At 46.4% G+C, this 24125-nt stretch overlaps 1 protein-coding gene across 2 annotated transcripts; it reads right to left on the minus strand.

Annotated features, from left to right (window-relative positions):
- Positions 1–395: 395 nt before the first annotated feature.
- On the minus strand, positions 396–17226 carry CX3CR1 (C-X3-C motif chemokine receptor 1). Of its 2 annotated transcripts, none has more exons than XM_041733674.1 (2): positions 16912–17226; positions 396–3330 (listed from the first exon to the last, which is right to left on the minus strand). In XM_041733674.1, exons 1-2 carry the CDS (start codon positions 16996–16998, stop codon positions 2251–2253), a joined length of 1167 nt encoding a protein of 388 aa, XP_041589608.1. In that variant the 5' UTR covers positions 16999–17226; the 3' UTR covers positions 396–2250. The 2 variants fall into 2 exon arrangements, with proteins under 2 accessions (XP_041589608.1, XP_041589609.1); XM_041733675.1 differs by lacking the exon at positions 16912–17226 and adding an exon at positions 16033–16102.
- Between the last annotated feature and the right edge of the window lie 6899 nt (positions 17227–24125).

The following is a 24125-nucleotide window of genomic DNA, read 5'->3' on the forward strand; positions in this document are numbered from 1 at the left end:
TATGCCCTCACATACCTCCTTTACTTATGCCATTCACTGAAGCCAGAGTGACATCCCTTTCTCTGCCTGGAGAGCTCCTTACCCTTAAAGACTCCGGTCTGACTACTCGTGTGACCAATTAATATAAAGTATATTTATTTGTTTACTTCTCTGTTCTGCAGGTGAATGTTAAATCAATGAGGGCAGAGGCCTGGTGTCTCTCATCTTTGGAACCACTCTGGATCTGAGCCCACATAATGCATATAGTATATGCTCAATAACGATTTTGCAATCATTTTGTGTGTATGCATCCATAGCCAAACATTTCCATGCCCTTTGACCCAGTTATTCCTATGATGAGGAATTTATCCAGAGGATATCATTGAAGAGGAGAAAGAGAATTACACAGATAGAAGTGCCGTAAAATATGTATTTGCTAAATAGTGGAACAAGCATAATGGTGAGTAAATTATAGTACACGATCTTGATAGAACATGATTCATTCTCATTGATTAAACCAACATATTGACTGCCAAGGAGATGTCAGAAATACAGCAATGAGTCAGATGCCTTCAACAAGTACACAACCTGGCACATCCTTCGAGAGGGATCATTACAAAACTATACAGAAACAGAGAACTATTTGTGGCCTAACATTAAGAGAAAAATAGCAGATTACAAAACAATCTGTACATGATGCTTTCAAATCTAAACAGTGTGAAAGTGTGAACATGTTCTGGGTGGGCAAATGAAGGTATTGCATGGTTAGGTTATAGATGACATTCTCTTTAGCATTATTACAATTGTTTTTCAAGCTCTAAAGTATTAGACCAACCCAAATGTTTACTGAAAAGGCGGTGGGGGAAAGCTGCTCCTGGGACCCTGGCTCTCCAGGTTGGGCAGGGCCCATAAATGATGGGGCAGGGGCTCTCCAGATGAGCAGGGCCTGCCATGAAGCAATTGGAAAGGCATATTCAAAGAAACTGGAGGGCTTGGTCAGGGAAGACTATCAATCTATATTTGTAGGAGTGTCCATTGAGTGCCACTGTAGGAACCAGCCTTCTCTGTATTTGAGCTACATCAAAGAGCAGAGTCAAGGCTCTGTCAACACTGCTCCTTTAGCACTGTGCCAGGTGGGTGGAAAGCCAAAGTCTGGGAACCAGATAAGAGAGTTGAGACCTGCAAGAGTTGGTAGTTGGTTCCTCATGCTGGAAAGGATATGCCCTATATGAAAAGTACCATTGTCTCCATCCTACAGATAAGGAAGCTGAAGCTGGGCTGGACCCAAGCTACCCAGCAGGCAAGTGATGAGCTGGAATTGGAAACCATCCTGGCTCAGTCTGGGCCAGGGTCCTTTCTATATGTCTCCCTGGGCCCGATGATGCATAAGGCTGGATGGAAGAGACCTGGATGGCTGAGAGGCTGGATATTTGGGGAATGGAAAGAAATGGGGAACCTGTTGGTGTGACTCACCAACAGGAGGGTGGTATGATGGAGGGTCTCATATTTGAAGCAATAGGCACTGGGTGACCATTGTAGGTTTGGGGTATGATAGAAAAGAGTTTAAGGAAAAGGAGGCTGGTAGCATGTGCTGGCTGGTGTGATCAGTGAGGAGACTGGGCCAGACATAGTAAGGTTGGTGGACATCTCTTGTTCTGGCAGGTCAAAACAATACCTGCCCCTTGAGTTTCTTAGAGATATGTCTTCCTGCATCTCTAACCATGAGATTGGAATGGAAGTTGCCATCTTATCTACTGTCTCTCTGTGGATACAGCCTGGTCCAGGGATGGACATCTGATTCAAATCTGGCCAATGAGAGCCCTTCCCTGGGAATTTTAACCTTGGGACCAGTCTCTCACTATTAGCTAAGCTGAGTCTGGGAGCTCTGTCACCACTCAGAGATTTGAGAGCCTCAGAGAGAGGAAATTCTAGCTGAACACAAGTTCTAGTTTCTACTTTGAGGGCTTAGCCACTCTCTTGCTCATACCACCATGTGAATAATACTCCCCACCTCCTCTTTAGCTAAGCTGGTCTGAGTTTAATCTTTGTCATTTGCAAACAAAAAGCTCTAATATTTGCTGTTAGGGACATGCCTACTCTTTATCAGTCAAATTTTGGGCAGAATTCTAAAAAATGCTTTAGGGTTGTTTTTGGGCATTCGGTTCATTATCTCTTATATATAAGAAACAAAAAAGGTCTGTCCTCACTATTCAGTGTCAGGCTCAGGAACTCTGGGCTCTCTGTGGGGACAAGGCTTTGGTATCTATCTCTTCAGAGAAGGATGGACCCATCTCCATCACTGGTGTGGTGAGTAAAATTGCTGCTTAGTATGCTTTCCCGCCTGCTTGTTTGTGATTCAGTCCGGGAGAAACTGACATGGACAGGATGCCCACACAGGACAGCCAGACATTTCCTATACAAGTGGTAAAGATATCTCCTGAACTTCTCTCCAGCAAATGCATAGATAAAGGGATTGAGGCAACAGTGGGTAAATGCAATTGTCTCAGTCACACTGAGGGCCAACCTTAGATCCCTCTTCATGTCACAATTGGGAAAGAAGTCATAGAGATTAAGTGTCTCTAAGAAAATCATGATGTTGTAGGGTGTCCAGAAGAGGAAAAACACGATGACCACCAGAAATATCAGTTTGATGGCTTTGGCTTTCTTGTGGTTCTTACAGGAAAACAGTGTCCGCATGATTCTGAAGTAACAGTAACTCATAATGAGCAGGGGGAGCAGGAAGCCAAGCAAATTCGCTTCCACATTGCGGAGCACAGGCCAGAGTTCCTGCAGGACCTCAGGGTAGTCACCAAGGCATTCATTTGCTTTTTGTTTCGTGAACATGAACTGAGGCGTTGCCACCAAGATTGCTGCTGCCCAGACACCGAGGCTGATGGTGACGCCATGCTGCACAGTCCGGTTGTTCATGGAGTTGGCTGCCAGGACAATGGCCAGGTACCTATCAATGCTGATCACAGTGATGAAGAATATACCTCCAAAAAAGCCAATGAAGAAGAATGCGGTCGTGAGTTTGCACACAGCATTGTGAAAGCCTTGTTCACTCATCAGGTAGTGAGTCCAGAAGGGTAAGGTGGCCACAAAGAGCAGATCAGATAAAGCCAGGTTCAGGAGGTAAATGTCGGTGATACTCTTGGGCTTCTGGCTGTTGGTGAGGGCAAACACCACCAGCAAATTTCCCAGCAGCCCAAAGGCAAAGACAAGGGAGTAGAGTATGGACAGGAAGACAGTCCCAATGGCCACAATGTCCCCCAAATCACAGGCTTCAGCAGACTCATCGTACTCAAAGTATTCTAAAATCGATTCAGGGGAGTAGGTGGGCATGGTGAAAGCCTGGATCAGAAAGGAAAACAAATAGCAACATTAGTTCTCAGAGAAACAAAGTTGGGATTCTATTTGGTCCCACACATAAGCAGGCTGGAAAAAACAAATATTGATTGCATGTCTGACCAATATATGTCCCAATGTCACGCATGTCATCTTGCTTAATCCCCACACCAGACTCTTTTTTAAAAAATTTTTAAATTAAATTAATTTTTTTATTGGAGTTAAATTTGCCAACATATAGCATAACACTCAGTGCTCATCCCATCAAGTGCCCCCCTCAGTGCCCGTCACCCAGTCACCCCCACCTCCCGCCCACCTCCCCTTCCACCACCCCTAGTTCATTTCCCAGAGTTAGGAGTCTCTCATGTTCTGTCTCCCTTTCTGATATGTCCCACTCATTTTTTCTCCTTTCCCTTTATTCCCTTTCACTATTATTTATATTCCTCAAATGAATGAGACCATATAACGTTTGTCCTTCTCCAATTGACTTATTTCGCTCAGCATAATACCCTCCAGTTCCATCCAGGTCGAAGCAAATGGTGGGTATTTGTCGTTTCTAATGGCTGAGTAATATTCCACTGTATACATAGACCGCATCTTCTTTATCCATTCATCTTTCGATGGACACCGAGGCTCCTTCCACAGTTTGGCTATTGTGGACATTGCTGCTAGAAACATCGGGGTGCAGGTGTCCCGGCATTTCACTGCATCTGTATCAGTGCAATTGCTGGGTCATAGGGCAGGTCTATTTTTAACTCTTTGAGGAACCTCCACACAGTTTTCCAGAGTGGCTGCAACAGTTCACATTCCCACCAACAGTGTAAGAGGGTTCCCCTTTCTCCGCATCCTCTCCAACATTTGTTGTTTCCTGCCTTGTTAATTTTCCCCATTCTCACTGGTGTGAGGTGGTATCTCATTGTGGTTTTGATTTGTATTTCCCTGATGGCACGTGATGCAGAGCATTTTCTCATGTGCTTGTTGGCCATGTCCATGTCTTCCTCTGTGAGATTTCTCTTCATGTCTTTTGCCCATTTCATGATTGGATTGTTTGTTTCTTTGGTGTTGAGTTTAATAAGTTCTTTATAGATTTTGGAAACTAGCCCTTTATCTGATGTGTCATTTGCAAATATCTTCTCCCATTCTGTAGGTTGTCTTTTAGTTTTGTTGACTGTATCCTTTGCTGTGCAAAAGCTTCTCATCTTGATGAAGTCCTAATAGTTCATTTTTGCTTTTGTTTCTCTTACCTTCATGGATGTATCTTGCAAGAAGCTGCTGTGGCCAAGTTCAAAAAGGGTAGAATTTTGATGGAATCTTGTCTCACATTTAGATCTTTCATCCATTTTGAGTTTATCTTTGTGTATGGCCCACACCAGACTCTTGATGGAGTCTGTAACAGATTCCTCTGACAGAAGAGGAAATCAGGTCTCTGAGAGGTTCAAGAATTTGCCCAGGGCTATGCAGTGAATGCCTCAGCTAGCATTTGAATCTAGAGCTTTTGAAACTTGGTACAGACCATTTCTTCTTTGATTTTCAAATATCTATCCAAAAGATTGACTAGTGTGTGGGTAGCGGGTGATAAGACTGTGGGCGTAGAGAAGAGGGAGTAGGATGGTAGGGGTGCAACCATAATTCACATGTCTAGTCCAAACTTCCTGAAGCAATTCTCTATCTCCTTCCTTATTCCCACCTCCTCTACCCTTTGAGACTGAAGAGAGAGGTCTTACACACTCTTCAGACACAGAGCCCTGAGCAGACCTGTACCCAGAAGCCCCTCATCTTTGTTTGTGAGAGCCTTTTCTCTTCCTCTTGGAACCAACGGTCCTTCTCACCCTTAAGGGGTAAGATACAGAGTCAAACACTTTAGAGTGACCACCTTGTCTCAGTTTGCCCAGGACTTTTCTGGGTTTAGTGCCAAAGTTGGAAACACCTCAGTTCTAAGCAGACAGCCATTCCACAGGTCCAAGTGAAGAGGAGTGTTGCCATTGCCATCAGAGGGCCTCTGCTTTCATGAAAGGACTGATCAATCCTGTATGGGGGATCGTGCTCAGTTATACTGCTGTGCTCGGCCCAGGTAGCTAATTCACCCCATACTTATCAGCCATGCATTCACTGTGGCTTGTCCTTCCCCACGATTCATAAGAGTTTTGTTCCTTTAGAACAAAAACCAAAGGGGAAGACATTACTGCACAGGTTGAGAAGCAACATTTGTCCCCTTCTCCCCTGATCTTCCCAGCCAGGACTCGCTTGTCATTCACTCCAGGAACTGTAGGGGCGACCCTTTCACTCTGGCCACTGAGAACCCCCAAGCATATTGAGAGCAAACCTCCTGGTTGTCATTGTCTCCCTCCCTACCACAACTGAAAACAAAGTTCACACCTTTTTAACCAAGGGAGTTTCCACACCCCACTGCATCCTTTTCATGCTGGTTTTACCAAATGAGGGCCCACCCTCCCAGCCAAGGCTTTGCTTCTCTCTTCCCAATCTTGGCTTTGTGTTCTCCTCCATCTCTGCATCTTCCTCTGCATCTCAGATTCTTCCAGGAAGAGGTGGGTTAAGCCTTTCCAACCTGGGCCATCTCAGGCTGGGATGGAGTTCTCAACTCCCAGGGAAATAGTACGCTTTCTTGGCTTTAAGCTGCAATGCCCTTTTCTCAGGATAGACCTCTGGCTGCGATCTTAATCAACAATATTTAAGTTTAACTACATAAAATGGCTGATGAGCTACCCTTTTTGAGCTATACCAATGTCCATTTCAAATGGCTCAAGCTGAGAGAGGGGGAGACAGGGAAATTCCTACTCAGTGCAGGTAGCTTTTGGCAGCAGCACATTTTCCCAGAAGCACAGCTGTGTGAGAGTGGAAATAGTCAAGCCCAAGGTGGTCAGTCATAAGTTAGGAAAGCTAGAGCTACCACCTTCTCCCTTTCCTCCTAGTGAAAGGAGCTGGTACAGTTGGCCTTGAGAGAAGGCCAAGGAAGAGAAAGATTGTGTGGTATTTCTTTTTTTTCTTTTTTTTTATATATAAATTTATTTTTTATTGGTGTTCAATTTGCCAACATATAGAATAACACCCAGTGCTCATCCCGTCAAGTGCCCACCTCAGTGCCCGTCACCCAGTCATCCCCACCCCCTGCCCACCTCCCCTTCCACCACCCCTAGTTGTGTGGTATTTCTTAGTGCCTGTGTGCAGTCCTGCAGCCTAGGAACTTTATACTGATGGATTGACTTGATTTTGCCAAATCTGCATGACGTAGATTTAATTTCCGCTCTTGGCACTGTGCCTTATACACAGGGACCACCTCTAAATCTTCCAGCAGGTGTCTCTGGGTCATAGCGGAGGGAGAACAGGTAGTGGGCAGACTCAGGCTCTCCTGTGGCTGAATCTCATGTCTGTTTCTCTGGCCAAGTGACCTCGGGTGAACTTGGAACCTCTGGCTCTGACATTCCTCATCTGCAAGACTGCGTGCGACTCATTCTCAAGTCTGCCCACAGTGCTGTTCTGAGGAGAGGACCTGGCAAGGCGTGTTTCATACAACAGGCACTTAATAAATGTATGTGGTGAGGAAGCAGAAGCACTTTGGAACTTTGCAATCATCCAGGTTGCCTGCAAATTCTTGTGCTGTTTACTTCCACCCTAGGCATTGTGGAAATTTGGTCTGTAAAGTCTGTTTCATTTTTTTCCCTGAAATAAAAAATAGTTTCCTTTCAGATTTTTGCTGGGGGAGGGAGAAGAAGGGAGTAAAGCAAATCTTTACTGAGTTTTTACTCAAGTGTCAGGCTCATTGCTAAACACATATTACCTATTTTGGGGAAAAAATTCATTAATTGACTTGAAATTTTAAAAATAAAAATAATACGAGTTATATGAGAAATTAAATAAGTAAGCAGACAGTCTAATATGATAACCAGCACATAGTACATGCTCAATACATGGTAGTTAACACATAACAGGATACTTATCTCTACTTTAAGGGCAAGTAGATGCACTGAGAGAGGGTGAGTCACTTGCTCCAGGCCACACAGCTGGTGTGTGACAGGGCTGCTGTTTGAGCCCATTTGTGGCCAGTCTGTCTGCCCTGCCCAAGACTGGGAGTTCCTGAGAGAGGAACAGGGTCCACTTCAGCTCTGTAGACCAGTGTTCAGCAGAGGGAGGAACCTGGCACCAAGCAAATGCCACAGTAATATTTGAAGAAGGATAAACACTGTCTCCTAGACTTTCATTCCAAATTGCTCTGTGAGAGTAGTAGTGACAATGGTCTTTCAATTTTCCAGTTCCTAGAGCTGCCCACAGGGCACACCAATGTCCTTTCTGATCCCAGGCCAGGGGCCTTTGCTTGAACCCTGGGTTATTTGTGAATGCCTAGTGTGTTGAATGAAGGAATGAGTGTGTGAGTGAATGAATGAATGAAAGGCATAGAGAAGCGAGGGAAGTGCCACTTTTGTCACATTGCAGAGCTCCTGGAGATAAGTCCAGACCCACCAGCTCTCCAGGCTAAGAATTCACAGCTGCCCATGTCAGCACACTCTTCCGTGCCAGGGTCAGGACCTGGCTCTGCCTCACCTCATGGCTCAGGGGTGGCCCAGGGTTCTATGCAGTTGGGAAAGGCAGCTGCAGTCTGAGCCCTTGGGCCAGTTTGAACACAGCTTTGTTGGTTGAGGAGCCCAGAGCATGCGAGGCATTTACATCAGAAACCTGACATCAAGGAAGAATGTCACTGTATTATCCCCGTTGAATTTCACAGCCTTATCAGGGGAGGGACCTTTATAGGAAGGGTGGGCCTGAGCTCAGTGGTCTTCTTATTATTTCCAGATCCTCTGAGATGTCCCACGATTGACAGCCAAAGATGAGGCCTCTTGGCAGCAGATGGGAGTAGGGCCTGTCCTCAAGGGTGGCCTTCAGGGCAGGTTGAAGGGCTACCAGGGATCTTATTGGCTAGACACTGGCTTTCTGGGCCTCTGAGGAATCCAAGGAGATAAGCCTTCTTTGGAGGGCCCACTCAGCCAAGTCTCCTACAGCTGGGGGTGCGGGAGGAAAGATGCGATGCGTGCCCGACTTGCTGAGGGCTGTGGCCAGCAAGAACACAAATCCCTCCAGGCTGTTCCCAGGTCTCCTCAACCTCTCTTCCCATAAATCAAGGTTTACTAAATAACGGTGAACCGCAAGACTTTGAGCTGAACCCAGAAGCAGAGCTTTGAATGCACATGTGTTTCATACTCAAGTAGAAATGAACCCTCCCTTTATCAACTCGCTCGCCTCCATCTCCGATCCGGCACTGCTTCCTCTGGCCCATTTCCTTTTCTCAAGCCTGCTCATTTATTTTTCAACTTTTTTTGGTCATCATTTACCCATTGTTTCCAATCAGCTTCCCTGTTCTCCACTTCCCTTTTCATTTAAGTGGCCCAAGTCCACTTTCCTCTTCTGTCTCACATCCCCTTCGGGTTGCTTCCCCGTCTTTTGGCTTCACATCCTGCTTACTGTCTGCTAGACCCGGGTGTCTTCCTTTTGTTTGATGTTTGTTTGTTTTCCCTCCTTGCTCTTGGCTTATAGCTTTTTAGAACTCTGAGTGAAGAGCGAGCAGGTTGGAGGTTCTGTTGGTTTCTGATGTCAAGAAAATTGTGGTTTGATGTTTTTCCTTTGAACGGAAGGAAATTAGAGCCTAGTAAAGATTTCTCGAGTCCTGACCCCAGCGTTCTCCATGTGGATGCCACCGGGCCGAGACCATTCCAGAGTCTGGAGCTACCCTCAGAAAGCCCAGGGTGGAAGGAGAGGAGGCCTCCTGAGTGCCATGCTCTGTACACAAGATCCTACTTAATTCTCTGAACAACCTCACATGAGAATGGTTGCCCTTTCTGTGCAAATGAACCAATGGCAGCTCTGAGAGATCTGGAAACTCATCCAAGGAGCAATAGAGCCAGGATTTCAGCCCACATGTGCCTCTCTACACAGCCACCAGTCTTTCCCTCTTGGAGGGCAACTCTGCAGCTTATCGCACATCACTTCTCTAGATCTAGAACTGAGAAATAGTAGACACAGCGCCCCCCTGGAAAGAAAGTGATCCGTGATGCAAGCCTGCACACTTTTCTGGGGTTTCTCTCCTCTGGACCAGAATCTGCCAGGCTGACTCTGAGGGGAAAGGCAGGCAGTCAGGAGATGAAGAAGGTGGGGATATTCACCTCTCTAGCCATGACTAGGGGGTCCTCACTGCCAGACCCCCAGAATCTAGCTCTCATCAATTGCTGGCGAAGAAATGTGGAATCCTTTCTTCTGGAGAAGAAGAGGCTGAAGGCTGTAAGGTCTCTGATTTCCTGCCTTCAAATATACGGTGACCACGGTACACTTATGCTGAGCACTGAATAATGTATGGAATTATTGAATCACTATATGGTACACCTGAAACTCATATAACACTGTATGTTAACAATACTGGAATTAAAATTAAAAGTTAATAAAAAAATATGGTGATGCTTTCCTGAGCCTGTGCTTCACAGCCCACACAGCCCACACAGCCCATGGATGACCGGAGAGCTCATTCTGGCTCTGCCTCAATTTCATCATATGTGAAATGAAAGCATCGACCAGACCATCCCTAAGGGCCCAGCCAGCTCTGGCAAACTTAATTTTTCGACGATAACCAAACAGAAGGAAGGACACCTGGGTGGCTCAGTAGTTGAACATCTGTCTTCGGCTCAGGTTGTGATCCCTGGGTCCTGAGATCAAGTGCCGCATCGACCTCACCACGAGGAGCCTGCTTCTCCCTCTGCCTGTGTCTCTGCCTCTCTCTGTGTGTCTCATGAATAAATAAATAAAATCTTTTTTTTTTTTTTTTTTTTTTAAAGAACCAAACAGAAGGAAATAGTCTTCAGGCACACCATGAGTCCTGCATCAGTGAATGCACGGCTTGGTGTCAGCTCAGCAGCCCACCCAGCAAACATGAAGCTTCTAGGCTCAAAGCCTGCCAGCATTTGGGTGGGGTTCTGTTTGGAGACAGAGAGCTGGATCAGTTGATTTTGGTCCTGACAAGTCTTGAGCCTCACCTTGTCCTAGATAGGAAGCTTTTGGGTCTGGTCCCAAGCCCACACCCCTGGTTGTTTGGATACCCGAGTTTTACCAGGTTCTGATGTTTTTCCCATTTGCAAGGACAGCTAATTTTCTAAGAGACACCCTGTGGGATGCAGGGAGAGGTAAGGATGAGAAGGCAAAAGAGGAGCAGATGGAGGGGTCTCACATCGCACGCTAAAGAGCTGTAATGGCACATTTTGCATCTTGCAGGCCCCAACCCTGTGCAAGTAAACTGAATGGCTCTCTCTACATCAGCGAGCAGCCGACCTGACACAACACGGCTTCACCCACCCACCAGCGTTTGGACCGGCCAAACCAGCAGCCCAACAGTCCCGACGCTGCTCAGTGAGCTGGTCCTTCATAGAGCCGCCCGCTGTTCTAGGTTTGACGCGCTTCCCTCTCGTTTCCTCTTCCAAGTACACTATACTATTTGGTTATCTCTGCCAAACTGTGAAGTTCTGGAAGGAAATGCTTTAGGACTTTTCTCCAGTAATTGGGAGAGATGGGTTTTAAATTAATTATTAATTAAGCTGGTATCTGTTATGTATCTTAACCATATGCTTCTGCAAGGATGAATACAAATAGTAAATAAGAGGGTTACTTCTCTGGTTGAAAATAAGGGAAGAGACTCTTCTTTGCCTCTTCCCTCCCTCCTTCCTGGGGCACTTGCTTTAGAAAACTTGTCACTGGAAGAACTTTCTCCTCTCTCAACTATGGGTATGTGTCTTTTCGAAAATGTGATCACCCCTTTTGTCAGCTTTATGACCCAGGAATCTTTCTCAAGGACCTGGGGGCCCTCTCTTTGAAAAGCAAACATAAAGAATTAGGGCTCCTGGAGCACCTGGGTGGCTCTGTTGGTTAGAAGTCTGCCTTGGGCTCAGGTCCTGATCTCAGGGTTCTGGGTTCGAGCCCCAAATAGGGCTTTCTGCTCAGGGGAGAATCTGCATCTCCCTCTCCACTCCTCCTGCTTGTGTTCTCTCTCTCAAATAAATACAATCTTAAAAAAAAGAAAAAAGAATTAGCGCCCTTGTCACCCAGTTTCTTTGGAACGGTGGGAGCCTAACTTGGGTGGGTGCCTTGCTCCAAGTTGCAAAAATACCTCCCATCATAGAGATATGAGTTTATTTCTTCTTTGGATGAAGCCAGTCAGCTAACACAGATGGTCACCCCAGTTACCATGGTAAAGTTAGGATGACTATGTATGACTGTCGAGTTCTCTTGCTTGAGAACTAGGTATGTGTCTCTCACATTACAGAGTGTATCAGTTTGGCTCTATAAAAGGGTAAGAATTTTTTTACTCCATCTTTGCAGTCTCTTAGCAGATTGCCCAAGATGTGTATCGCATTCTTGTTTCATGCTTAGTTAATAATAAAAATGTTTCCCTTCTCTATTATCTCTGTGAGAGGTTTTTCTGGGTTAGAGATCTTATTTTTAATTTTATTTCCCCAACCCAAGGCACTGTGTTCAATTTGATGGAGGTAAAAATGGCTAAGATACCATCTCAAAATTGCTGTTAACGTTTAGTAACAGAATACATGAAAAGTTAGGGAAAACCCAAGGGTTGGATTACTTACGCTGAGTCTTAAACTTGGGGGATCTTCCAGGTAGTCAGAAATGGAGGTGGGAAGTGGGGATGGGGGCACTGAAGCCCAAGACACTAAGGGTCTGAACCCAGGGATGTTTCCCGGAGTCAAGGCTCAGCACAGAGAGTATGAGGGAATATACCAGAAACAGATGGAAGTAAGGATGGTGCAGTGTGGTTAGAAGGGGCCAGTATGCTCCTGGAGCCTTCATGGGAGTCGAGTTTAGATTAAGTGGAGGGTTCAGGAAAAGATGCAGAGAAAGCAAGGGCTGAGAAGGCAGAAGAAAGGTAAACAGAGTCCTCAAGTTCCACACTAAGGAACTGTAGGAGAATTATAGGACTTTGTAAGAGGGGGGAAGTTACTGGATGCCCTATCTTACACACCCTTCAGGGCTACCTCTCCCTTTCATTGCCTGGCCAATATACAGCTCTATAAGTTTGGGAGACTGATAGCAATGCAATAATCGTGCTTGCAGAAATAGAAACTGTAGCTAGTGGATATGTGCTTGATAACTGTCCGGTGGTTAGGGACTAATTTTGCATTTATCTATACATTCTTCCCAGAGTTTCTGGAAGTATCTCATTCATGCTATTGCTGTGGCTGGTGTCTGCTCATTGCAGAGCTGAATAGGCAGGCACTGTATGAGTGTTCTGTGGTGATCTATCCCACTATTGATTCACACCTGGGTGGCTTTCAGCGTGGGGCCTCTATGGACAACACTGCCATGAGCATTTGTGTGTGTGCATCTATATCTCCAACAGCACGGATGCATATTAAAAATGCAGACCCAAAAGCAGACCTACTGTGTGAATCCATGCATATGAAGGTCAAAAACAGGCAATGATAATGTATGTAGTTAGGGATGCACATCTAGGTGGTAAAACTCTAAGGATGAGCAAGGAAGCGGTGACTTCTGGAGGGAGGGGTGGCAGTTAGGAAGGGATATAAGGGAGACTGCTGGGGGCCAGCCTGGGTCTCTCCTGCTGCCTGGCTGGTGGTTGGGTGGGAGGTTGATTTTAAGCTGTTAACCTGCACAGTGCTCTTTGAGTGTGCTGTATTTCACAATGAGCATAGGTTTAAGGAAAAGGACAAAGAGGGCCTGCAAAAAAATTTTTTTTATATTTAAAGAGAGGTGCCTGGGTGGCTCAGTGGGTTGAGTGCCTGACTTGATTTTGGCTCTTGTCATGATCTCAGAGTCGTGAAATCCTGAGGCTCTGCACTTGGTATGGAGTCTGCTTAAGATTCTCTCTCTTTCTCTCTCTCAAATAAATAAATAAATAAATAAATAAATAAATAAATAAATAAAATATTTTTAAAAATATATTTATAGAGATGTGATATAGATTTTCTTCCCTACAAAAATGCATTACTCAAAATAGTTGTTCTTTGGCCAAATCAGAAGAGGAGGTAGTTGAAGCCTGTCTGTGGCTGCAGAACCATGAGAATTGCAGCCCCTGAATGCACTGCCCCAAATGCAGCCAGTGCATTCTGAGCCCCATGGACGGCGAGCAAGATCAGGGCTCAGCTGGAAGCCTCAATTTTGGCACTCCTGGGCAGAGTTGGTGATGCAAGCCCTTGGAATCCCTAGACTGTGCTGCGGGGAATCAGAGCAGGTTCCCTGAAATGTCAGCGGAGTCCTGGCCTTTGCTGCCATGGCTCCACCTCCCGGCAACTGTGATCCGTTGTGGGATAGTGGAGTTCCCTTCCCTGGCTAGCTCATCTGCTGCGGGTGCTGACTCTGGATATCTTCAAGAGGGAAATATTTGACCCTGAGTAAAACAGGGGGTAGCTGAGGACCCTGTTCCAGGTGAGAGGCTGGGCTGGGGGGGGAGGGTAGCTGAATGTCCCAGACCCTGAGAAGGAAGGTCTTTGAGGCCAGAGTTTCTGCAGTGCTGAGACCTTCCACAGCCTGGCCAGGGTGGGAATGAGGTGTCTCCTGGAAGAGGGTGGTTTGGGGAATGGAAGCTGTTTCTGATCTGGGTGGACTCTCGCATACCCCTTCTCACAACCTCATTTGAATGTGATTAAGGGTCTTAAGGTACACAAACCTTCTGATCTTCAGGTTCCCACGATGACAACACATATTATTTATTGAGCACCAAATATGGGCCAGACGATGGGGTCAGAACTTTATATACCTTGCCCTTAATACAGATTTTCAACTGATACCCATCACTGGGCTTGAGAGATTATCAATTCATGGCTGGTATTCATTTTAAAGCAGGACTTGAATGAGGCTTAGCAAGGTCAAGTGCAGAGCCAGGGCTTCATTCCAAAGCCAAGCTGCCTCCCCCACCCACTGTGAAGCAGAGAGAGTAACAGTTGTAGAGCTTGGCTAAGGTATGGCTGGCCTGTGGCTGACACAGCGGGGCTTCCTTCTGGGGGGTGTGGGCAAGAGCCACATCCTGCCCTGCATCCCTGTGTGAAAATGAAGCCAAGCCAAGAGGCAGGCAAAGGCTGTAAATCTGTATCTGCGCACGTACACACGGGGACACACACACACACACACACACACAGTGGTGCCCAAGGCTCAACAGCCCGGTTGCCACCTGCCTCCTCTTAGAGAGCCCAGTCCCCTCCCAGAGCAGACCTGGAAAGCCCACAGAAGCTTCACCAGGAAGCTAGCTAACTTGCTTGCTTTCCTGCTTGCTTTCTTCTCTCTTTTTTCCCTCCCTTTGAGAAAAGGGAAAGAGAGGGTTTGCTCAATGGGGAGGGAGAGAGACAAGCAGACTGTGCTGAGCTCGGAGGTGACATGGGGCTCTGTCTCTCAATCCTAAGATCATGACCTGCGCTGAAATCAAGAGTCTGAGAGCCAACTGACTGAGCCACCCAGGGGCTCCACCAGAAAGCTTTCTTGTCTGTTTCTCACACAATCCAGTCTTCTTGTCTCCTTTAAAGTTCAACTTTTGTCTACTTCAAGTTTTCTATCTGAAGTATTTGAAAAGGAAAATGAACATTTTTGGGAGAGGGAAAATCCTAAAACTCCCTGGTCTTTCTCTGAGCTCAACTGAGAACCTGCAGAACAGAGACTGCAGAATCTGTGAGGCCAAGATGGCCAGATAAAGGTCAAGCGAGGAGAAATGACAGGCCCAGTCAGTCCTCGCTTGAGGCCTCTATGTAGTTCCTCTTCTCTTGCACCATGTGTGCGACTGCTCAGAATACCTGAGACTGTTTCCCACAACACAAACCTTCTGAGCCTGTGTCCTCACAATGGTTGTAACATCATATATTAACATCCAACATTGAACTTGTGTCAGGGATTTGTTCGTTAAAATAATTGTCATTGTAAGCGCAATAAGTGCTCTTTATAAAAAATGTAGATGGCACCGAAAAAGCACGGAAAGAAAACGAAAAAACAACATAGAAGCAAACTATTTACCACCCAACTTCCCAGAATCGACCATAGATGGCTAGCTTTCCACCTTTCCCCATCCAATTGCTATGCATGTTTTATATTGGTATTAAGTATAGTTATTTTATATTTAAGATGCAGGTGCTATACTAAACATTTTTTATTATAAAGTTTTCAAACATACGTAAAAGCAGAGAGAACTGGCGCATACCACACAGCTTCAATTGGCAACTCATGGTCATTATTTCATCTATTCCCCACTTCAAGCCCTAACACATTACTTCAAAATAAATCCAGGTGTCAGAGCATTTCACCCATAAACAAGTAAGTGTGAGTCTCTAAAAGAATAAGAACTTTTTGTAAACAAAATAATGACTTCAATAGTATTTCTCACTTTAAAAAGTTAATAATTCTTCCCTATCATCCAGATGCAATTTTAGACGATGCTTCTTTCAGGTAATTACCTACCCACGAGCATTTCTCCGTGCCCCTAACATGTAATTACCAACACTTCTCATCATATTCCGCGTCAAGTGCCTCGTGGATGGTCTGACCACCATCCCTCAAGCCTCTTGGACATTAGGCTGCAACAGCTTTGGGAAAACAGTCCCTCTTGTTAGCATGTAAGTCGAACCAGCGTTGGTGCCCACTGTGACCTCTGACCATTGTGCCCCTCCCCGAAGAGCCCACAGGTGCTGGCAAATTCTCTGCTCCTACCTGGGCCGGGCCTGGGAAGGGAACCTCTGATGTGTCAATCGGCCACCCTGTCCCACTGTCTCTGTCACAGACCATTTCCCTTTCCTTCCCTCTGAGGGCATCTTTATTTGCGAAGTTAGCCAATAGTATTGGGTTTCCTGTGAGGTAGACTATGTTTAGATGTTGCCACAGGCAAGCCCAGAAGCTCAGGCTAGTAGCCAGTTGGTGGCAGGAGGGTCTGAATTCACAAACCTGGAAGACAGGAGCCTGGGAGCAGACCCAGCGGGAAGGGGGGGCGGGCAAATAACCTTGCAGGGAGGGCAAGGAACAGTGCAGGTCTCAGGAGCCACTAACACTCACTGAACCTCAGTTTTCCTGCCTGTAAAAGGGGAGCCCACGATCCTCCCCGGGCTGCATTGGGGCACAAATTAAATGAACTAGAGCTTCTCCCTTCTCAGTGCGGTCCCGGGCACCGGGAGCCTACTAGTAATGCGGCACCTCGGGCCCACCACTGAATGAGTCTCTGCATTTTGATGAAACTCTTAGGAGGTTGCTATGTGCATGGATTTTAAGATCCATCAGCACAGAGAGCACCTAGTGAGTACCTGACACCTGGTAGGTGCTTCTGAATTATTTGCCCTTCACCTCCCTCCTCCAAGGCTTTTAGTGGCTCCCTATTACACTCCGGTCAAGCCTAAGGTACATTTCCGCCGGGCACCCACAAACTGGTGCAGGCTCGTTCCCCAATGTCTCTCACAGCCCTTGCTGCTCCAGCTGGATGGGGAGCAGCTGGGTCCTACTGTTCCTGGCCATGTTCCTGCTCCCTACCCTGGCCAGCCCCATCCTCCTCTGCAGCTCCAACCTCAACCACCATGGCCTCACTGCTTCCCCACCACTTACCTGCCTGGCCCACCTACAGGGCAAAAAATACTTCTGATCGCTCCCTCTTCTGGGGCCTACCCAGGATCGAGTACCCCCGGCACACATTTATTAAAGGGTCAGTGGCTCCTCCGAGGCCTTCCGGGCTCCTCGATGCCTGCCCTGCAGCCTGCGCCCAGCGCCACTGTGGTTCTCACAGCTGCATCTTCCTGCGGGCAGGGCTGGACTGCGTGATCCCCACCTGGCTTTCTCAGTCCTGGAGGCCAGGACAGGGCTGTGGGTGGGACTGCAGTGCCCCAGGCTGGGTGACCTGCTGGCGTTTGAGGAAGTCTGCGGCCAGTTTCCCTTCCTCGTCTCCCTCTGGCCAGGAGACTGCAGCACCTCAACCCCCATGCCTGCCCTTCCTCATCGTCACCCACAGCCACCTGTCACAGAGCCCACCCAGCAGGACAGCTGCTTCAGCCTCCCTTTGCCTGCCTAGGACTCCCCTCCTGCTTCTCTGAGTGCTCCTCTCTGGGATCCTGCCAAGACTCTCTCTCTTCCAGTTACACAATCTTCTTGGGCAACCTCATCCATGTTATTGTCTTCCTAGGGAACCTTGCTCACTGCCCTGTTACACTCATCAGCTGTCCTGTCTTCGCAGACTTCCTGTAATCCCCTCCATGTCAGTGACCACCTCTATGATCTGATTCCACATCCTTGTCTCCAGCCAGGGCCCAAAGAGTCTCCAATGCCCATCTGTGTCCTTCACACCTCTTGCCATTTACCCCATTGACCATTCTCCATCCGGAAGCCAGAGAGGTCTTTCCAAAATGCAAACTGCCAGCCTGACCCCTCCAGGGGTTCTCCTACCTGGGAGTTTCAGTCCCAAGCTGGAAAGCATGGTGTTGGCATGATCCCACCCCTCTGGACTCCCATCCTTCTGTCACCATCCGCCCCACCCCCCAGCAAATGGGGCATGTTTGTGCCAGTTCCCTGGCCTCCCAAGTCTTACAGAATGATGTGCATGGTTGGCCCAGATCAATGCTTGCACACGAAGGAGGTTGTGTGACGAGAGAGGAACCCCGAGCTTGAGGAACAGGCTATTTTATAGTAAGCTGTGAGCAAGCCTGCTCAACGGCCCAAGGGAGACATTACCTCATCCCTTGGGCTGCAAACATCACCCTGAGAAGCAGGCCAAGGGAAGTGCAGCTGAGGCTTTGCATTCTCAGCGCCCTCTGATTGATGGTAGAGCTCAGCAGCCTTCCCCCTTGGGCCACACTTCCATGGACTTGGAAAAGGCACCTCAGGTTCTGCCCTGGGGACTTTCTCCTCTCTGGACCCCTGCTCATCCCTTCCCAGGGCTCCCATTCTCTGCTGCCTGGGGCCAGTCTTCATCTCGCACTTTCACAGCCTCTCTGGTTTTGACCCTTTGTCTGAGCTGTTCCTTGTGATGGGTAACAGAAAATGTTAGCACTAAATATGCCACTTGGGTGTACCCATTATTTTGAGCTATAAGCCCTCAAGAAATATCAAGTATTTCTGAACTCTTCCTCTCTATCTAAAGACAGTCTCCCAAAGGAGTTCAGGTATCCTAGAGGCCCCCCGTCCCCCACCCGCCCGGGAGTTTCAACAAGCAGGGAGCATTGAGGCTTGTCAAAAGGAAAGAAACTAGAAGTCCTCACCACACCCGAACACACTTGGCCACAAACCAACATACCTCCCATCTGTTCTTCCAAGGGCCTGTTCATTTATTCTCTTCTGAGAAGAACACACACCCCTGCCCTTTCCCTACTAAACTGGTATTTATGTCTGAATTCTTTTTTTTTTTTAATTTTTATTTATTTATGATAGTCACAGAGAGAGAGAGAGGCAGAGACACAAGCAGAGGGAGAAGCAGGCTCCATGCACCGGGAGCCTGATGTGGGATTCGATCCCGGGTCTCCAGGATCGCGCCCTGGGCCAAAGGCAGGCGCCAAACCGCTGCGCCACCCAGGGATCCCCTGTCTGAATTCTTTTTTTTAAAAAAAGATTTTATTTACTTACTCATGAGAGACACAGAGAGAGAGGCAGAGACATAGGCAGAGGAAGTAGGCTCCCTGCCGATGCAGGACTCAATTCCAGGGCCCTGGGATTACGCCCTGAGCCAAAGGCAGATGCTGAACCACGGAGCCACCCAGGTGCCCCTTAAGCCTGAATTGTAGGCCACCGTGAGGAGGAGGCACTCATTTTTCCCTGCGTATCTCCCATGTATATATGACACATACATGTTAATAACCTTTTCTGTGTTTCTTTTGGTAACCTGTCTCTTATCTCAGGAGCTTCAACCTAGAACTCAGAAGGATAATTATTTTTCCTCCCCAACAGTTTCTGGTGACCCAGACGGGACCTCTGAGATGCCTTACAGATGGGATTCTGGGAAAACAGACAAAAGTCAGTGAAGGATAAGAATTATTTGTCCTCCCACACTTGCTTGTAAGTCCTTATCAGCCTCGTTTTCTCTTGCAGTTGAGACAGTAACTGCCTACAGTAGCCTAGTTTCTGTCGGGTGGAGGGATAAGTGGTGCTGGGCGGACTTGAAGGCAAGAGCCATGGTGGAGACACAGTGAGGATGGGGGGCGGGAACAGCCTGGCAGTGATGGGCACAGACGCACAAGCAGGCGAGGACTGGAGACTTGGTTCAAATAAAGCTTTGTGGGAGAGACAGAGCAAAGGGAAATGAGGATATGATTGATTATGCCTTGCATGCCAGTCCACGGTATTCCCACTTTATGCTACAGGCTGGAGGAGTGCTTTCGGGATAACCACAGCAAACCTTTACATAGCATGGCAGATGTGCCAGTCAGTGTGCTAAGTCCTCTGTGCAGGTGAACTCATGTAACCAGTGACCCCAGAAGCACCTGTAACACTTACAGGAGGACACGGAGGGGAGGAGAGGTTATGTGACTTGTTTAAGGCCACACAGCTCATATGTGGCAGAGCCAGGATTTGAATTTAGCCTTTAGGTTTCCTGGTCTATGCCCCGCATTCTCTGGGGTAGGGTGGGGGTAACGATGGATTCTTATGCTTTGTGTCTACTGTGCAGATATACACATGGTACATAGACAGATAGTGTATCTATGTTTTAAAAATAGCATGAGAGGTGATTAAAAATATGATGTCTAAAAAGACCTATGTGGGGGATGATAATGGAAAAAAGTTAAGAGCAGTTGTCTCTGCTTTTAATCAGACCATGGAGCTGTATCTTGTGCTTCAAGCCTGGGGTTAGGGAGTAACGGGACGAAAGTGATATCCTCAGAAAAATAAACCAATGGTTGAGTGGACGTGAGGGAAAGCTGGCAGAGCAGATGGGAAGGAACAGATGCATGTCCGGTGCTTCTCCACGCCAGGCACTGGGCTAGGTATATTACCTATAAGGTAATATTTATACTACCTATAAGGTAATATTTTCCTTTTGATCTTCACCTTCACATTTTCAGATGGTGAGATGGAGACAGGAGGAACAGGTCCTCGGCCACTAGCTGGAAAAGAGCCAGGGGAGGACTCGAACTTCCTGATTCTGAACGCAGGCAGGCAGAAGGCCGTGGACGGAGTAGATAGCAGGAGAGAGAGGGTGATTTGGCTAACGGAGAATGCAGAGCATTGGTGAAAGATTGAGTCTATTTAGGATTGGGCCTATTTAGATTGGGCCAGGGGTTGTTTTGCTGCCATTAAGTCAGTACCTTTATACCAGAAGTTTTCAGAAGCGGAAGGAGGTACTTCGTTCCTCTTCTCCCGCAAAGACCAGATGTAGAAAATTGGGAAGTTAGAAAGGAGTAAGAGTAGACAAAATAAATTCTATTTACTTGTTCCCTCTGCTTAATATTTACATTTTAACACCACTGGTTAATTGCCACCAATTTCTTAGGCTTGTTTTCATAATTTCTGCTCTGTTTTCATAGTCTCCTGCTCGGGGACTAAAAGCACTCCTCTTTGGTACAAAGGTAACAGGACCTGGCAAAGAGCTCCAGGAGCATTTTGGATGAAATATTTTTAGGCATCATTAAACTATTTTCTTGGAAACATTTAAAAAGTTCCACTCTTCTCCCTCCAAACATGGTGCGTGTTCCCAATCATGTAGAACCTACTAATGGAGAATAATGGAAAATGAACAAATGAATGCCAGCTTGAGTTACAACCATATTTCCATTTTAGCCCTTTAAAGTACACGAGGAATTCAAATTAATTCCTAGAATGTCTTTATATTGCTTTCCGATGTTCTGGAGGGTCTGCTTTAGGAAAAAAAAAGAAAATACAATAGCTGTCTTTCACAAGCAATGCCCTTAAAGCAGTTTTCTTTATTGCTGCTATAGAGATGATATAGTGCTCAATACCACGGGGCAATAAAGCAGAGCCCCTGGGTTCCTATCATTGACCAGCTATTGAAAATAAGCTGTTGGGGCACTTGGGTGGCTTAGTCGGTTAAGCGTCTGCCTTTGGCTCAAGTCATGATCTTGGGGTCCTGGGATTAAGCCTCACATGGGGATCCCTGTTCAGCAGAGAGCCTGCTTCTCCCTGTCCCTCTGCACCCTGCTCCTGCTCCTGCTCTCTCTCACACACATAAATAAATAAACTATTAAAAAAAGAATTTATTAGGTCAGCCAGTCCATGTATATGCTCACCTATAGGGTAAACTTAACATGTGGCATCAGTGACTCTAGTCGTGGCAGACAAACTCCTAATCCAGGAGGATCCTCTTTATTTCAAACACTATCATTCACAACATAACAAAAACTTCATAGTGAAGTATAAATATCGGGGAGCAAATCCACTGGTAGCCTTGCACTAGTTTGCACAACTGCATCAGTTCCCCTTGACCTGAAGAAACTAATGCCAGGTTGTTATGGGATCATATTGTGCTTTGGGGACTGGAGTGGATACTATTTAATATAAGACTGTAATTGGACAACAAAACAGAAGGTGAGATTTGGCATGCAGTGCAGCCAAATTAGCTCCTGATGAACTTCCTCAGTTGGATAGATTTGAACCACAATTTAAGGCACCTCAGGTGTACTTTTTAATCCTTCAGGACCAATAATGTCACTTAAAGTGACCTGACACTTGTTTTAAAAGTACATGATAAGATACAAAGATAGCAAAGGCTGTGAAAGAAATATTTGACCATCTAATTTCTCAGCATGCAGAGAATCTGAAATTAGCAGTCATTTGGCAGCATTTGTCATTGCAAACTTGGAGAGTATGAAGTTGTAGCTGTGACCACAGGTAAATACGGGCAAATCAGATTACAGAGTTTCTGCAGTCATCTTGTTGTTACAGTGCCATGCTTTCTTCTTTGGTACTTTTATAGACTTTTCTTTTATAGAAAAAAATTGTTTTTCTTATAATAGATCAACTTGTATTTTATTCAGAGCCAGCTTCTGATTTCAGTTCTGAAACAGAATATCAATATTTATTTCTGTTTGAACCGGCTGCCCAAAGAATCAGTTCTGAGTAAATCCCAGTTACATTTCGATCCACAATCCACCGTTTGAAGGTAATGAAGGGTTGGGCTCCCATGGGGCTGTAGAGAACATTTATCTGACTGTTTGCTATTATGTAGACATGTTGATAGGTCCTCAAGTGACAGTTGGCAAGAGGGTGGCCAGGGAACCATGCTGAATCATTTTACTCAGTTGGTACACTTCTTGGTGCTGAAACCTACAGTAACACTTCAGCACAAAACGAGCCACATGCTGGGGACACCTGAGTGGCTCAGTCCACTGAGCATCTGCCTTCAGCTCAGGTCATGATCCCTGGGTCCTGGAATCAAGCCCCTGGTTGGGGTTCCTGCTCAGCAGGTTGCCTGCTTCTCCCTCTCCCACTCCCCTTGCGTGTGCTATCTCTCTCTCAAATAAATAAAATCTTTAAAAAGGGAGAGATTGAGAGAGAGAGAGAGAGAGAGAGAGCAAGCGCCACAAGCTGATGCCAGGCTTACTTCAAAGTCTTCAACATCCTATTTGGTGACTAGACCTCAGGCTGTTTCAGTACCGTGAGTACTTTCACTTCCAACAAATTTGAAATAGTCTCAAATCCGAATTGGCCACAAGGAGGTGTATCTTTCAATATTTTGAGTGGCTTTAATGGATAATTTACTTAGAACCCCTTTTGCAAAAACGTTTTGGATCAATGATCAAGATTTTGTAAACTGACAATGTCAAGTCAATTTAACCTGCTTGCAAAAGAGGCTGAAGAGATGTATTTCCCTGAAGCCAGTACATGTTCTGCGGCTTAAGTGTACGTCTGGTTGGATAAAGAAGCCAACATTGGCTTGAAATAATATATCCAAGCCACAAAACTATAATTCCTAGGTTATGACATTTCTCCATATGGGGCATTTAAAACACAGATTGGGTAACATTTTGTCATATTGTAAAACTCGTGTGTGTGTGTGTGTGATGATTAGTGTGCTTTTTTAAATAAATGAACTCCATCTGTGATTCATATGTGAAAATGTGTCTGTCCAAGAAAGAGAAATCCTTGTATGATCTCACTTATCTGTGGAATCTAAAAATAACAAAATATCTGCCAATCAGCAGACTCAGCTCAGCCTCATGGACAACTTCTATCTGCAGGACCCTTCCCAGTTCACTGGTTTCATTCAAAGCTCATGGTTTTGTGCACTAAAGCATCTACAGCAGGTGCATGTCCCAGGAAGGGATGGTCTGTGCAGGTGACATTGCCAGGTGACACTGAGCAGGTGACTTTGGATTACTTTTTTTTTTTTAAGATTTATTTATTTATTTATTTATTTATGATAGACACACACACAGAGAGAGAGGCAGAGACACAGACAGAGGGTGAAGCAGGCTCCATGCACCGGGAGCCCGACGTGGGACTCGATCCTGGGACTCCAGGATCGCGCCCTGGGCCAAAGGCAGGTGCCAAACCACTGAGCCACCCAGGGATCCCCTGGATTACTATTTTATAGAGAACCTGCAGACCTACTGCTATTTGGAGTCACGTTGTGCAGGTTCCAAGGCTGACCCTGCCACTCTCAAGCTGTGTGGTTGAGTTATTTCTCTGAGTCTAACTTGCCCTACTGTGAAAATCAGGATGATAATATCATTAGCAACAACACATGTCAAGTGCTTCACATGGTGCCCAGAACGTGGTGGGCCTTTAGGAAATGATCAATGATCATTCAAAGCAAGAAGGTCCCGGGATCCCTGGGTGGCGTAGCGGTTTAGCGCCTGCCTTTGGCCCGGGGCGCGATCCTG

The sequence above is a fragment of the Vulpes lagopus genome, chromosome 19 (genome assembly GCF_018345385.1).
Source record: "Vulpes lagopus strain Blue_001 chromosome 19, ASM1834538v1, whole genome shotgun sequence".
NCBI classification, from domain to species: Eukaryota; Metazoa; Chordata; class Mammalia; order Carnivora; family Canidae; genus Vulpes; species Vulpes lagopus.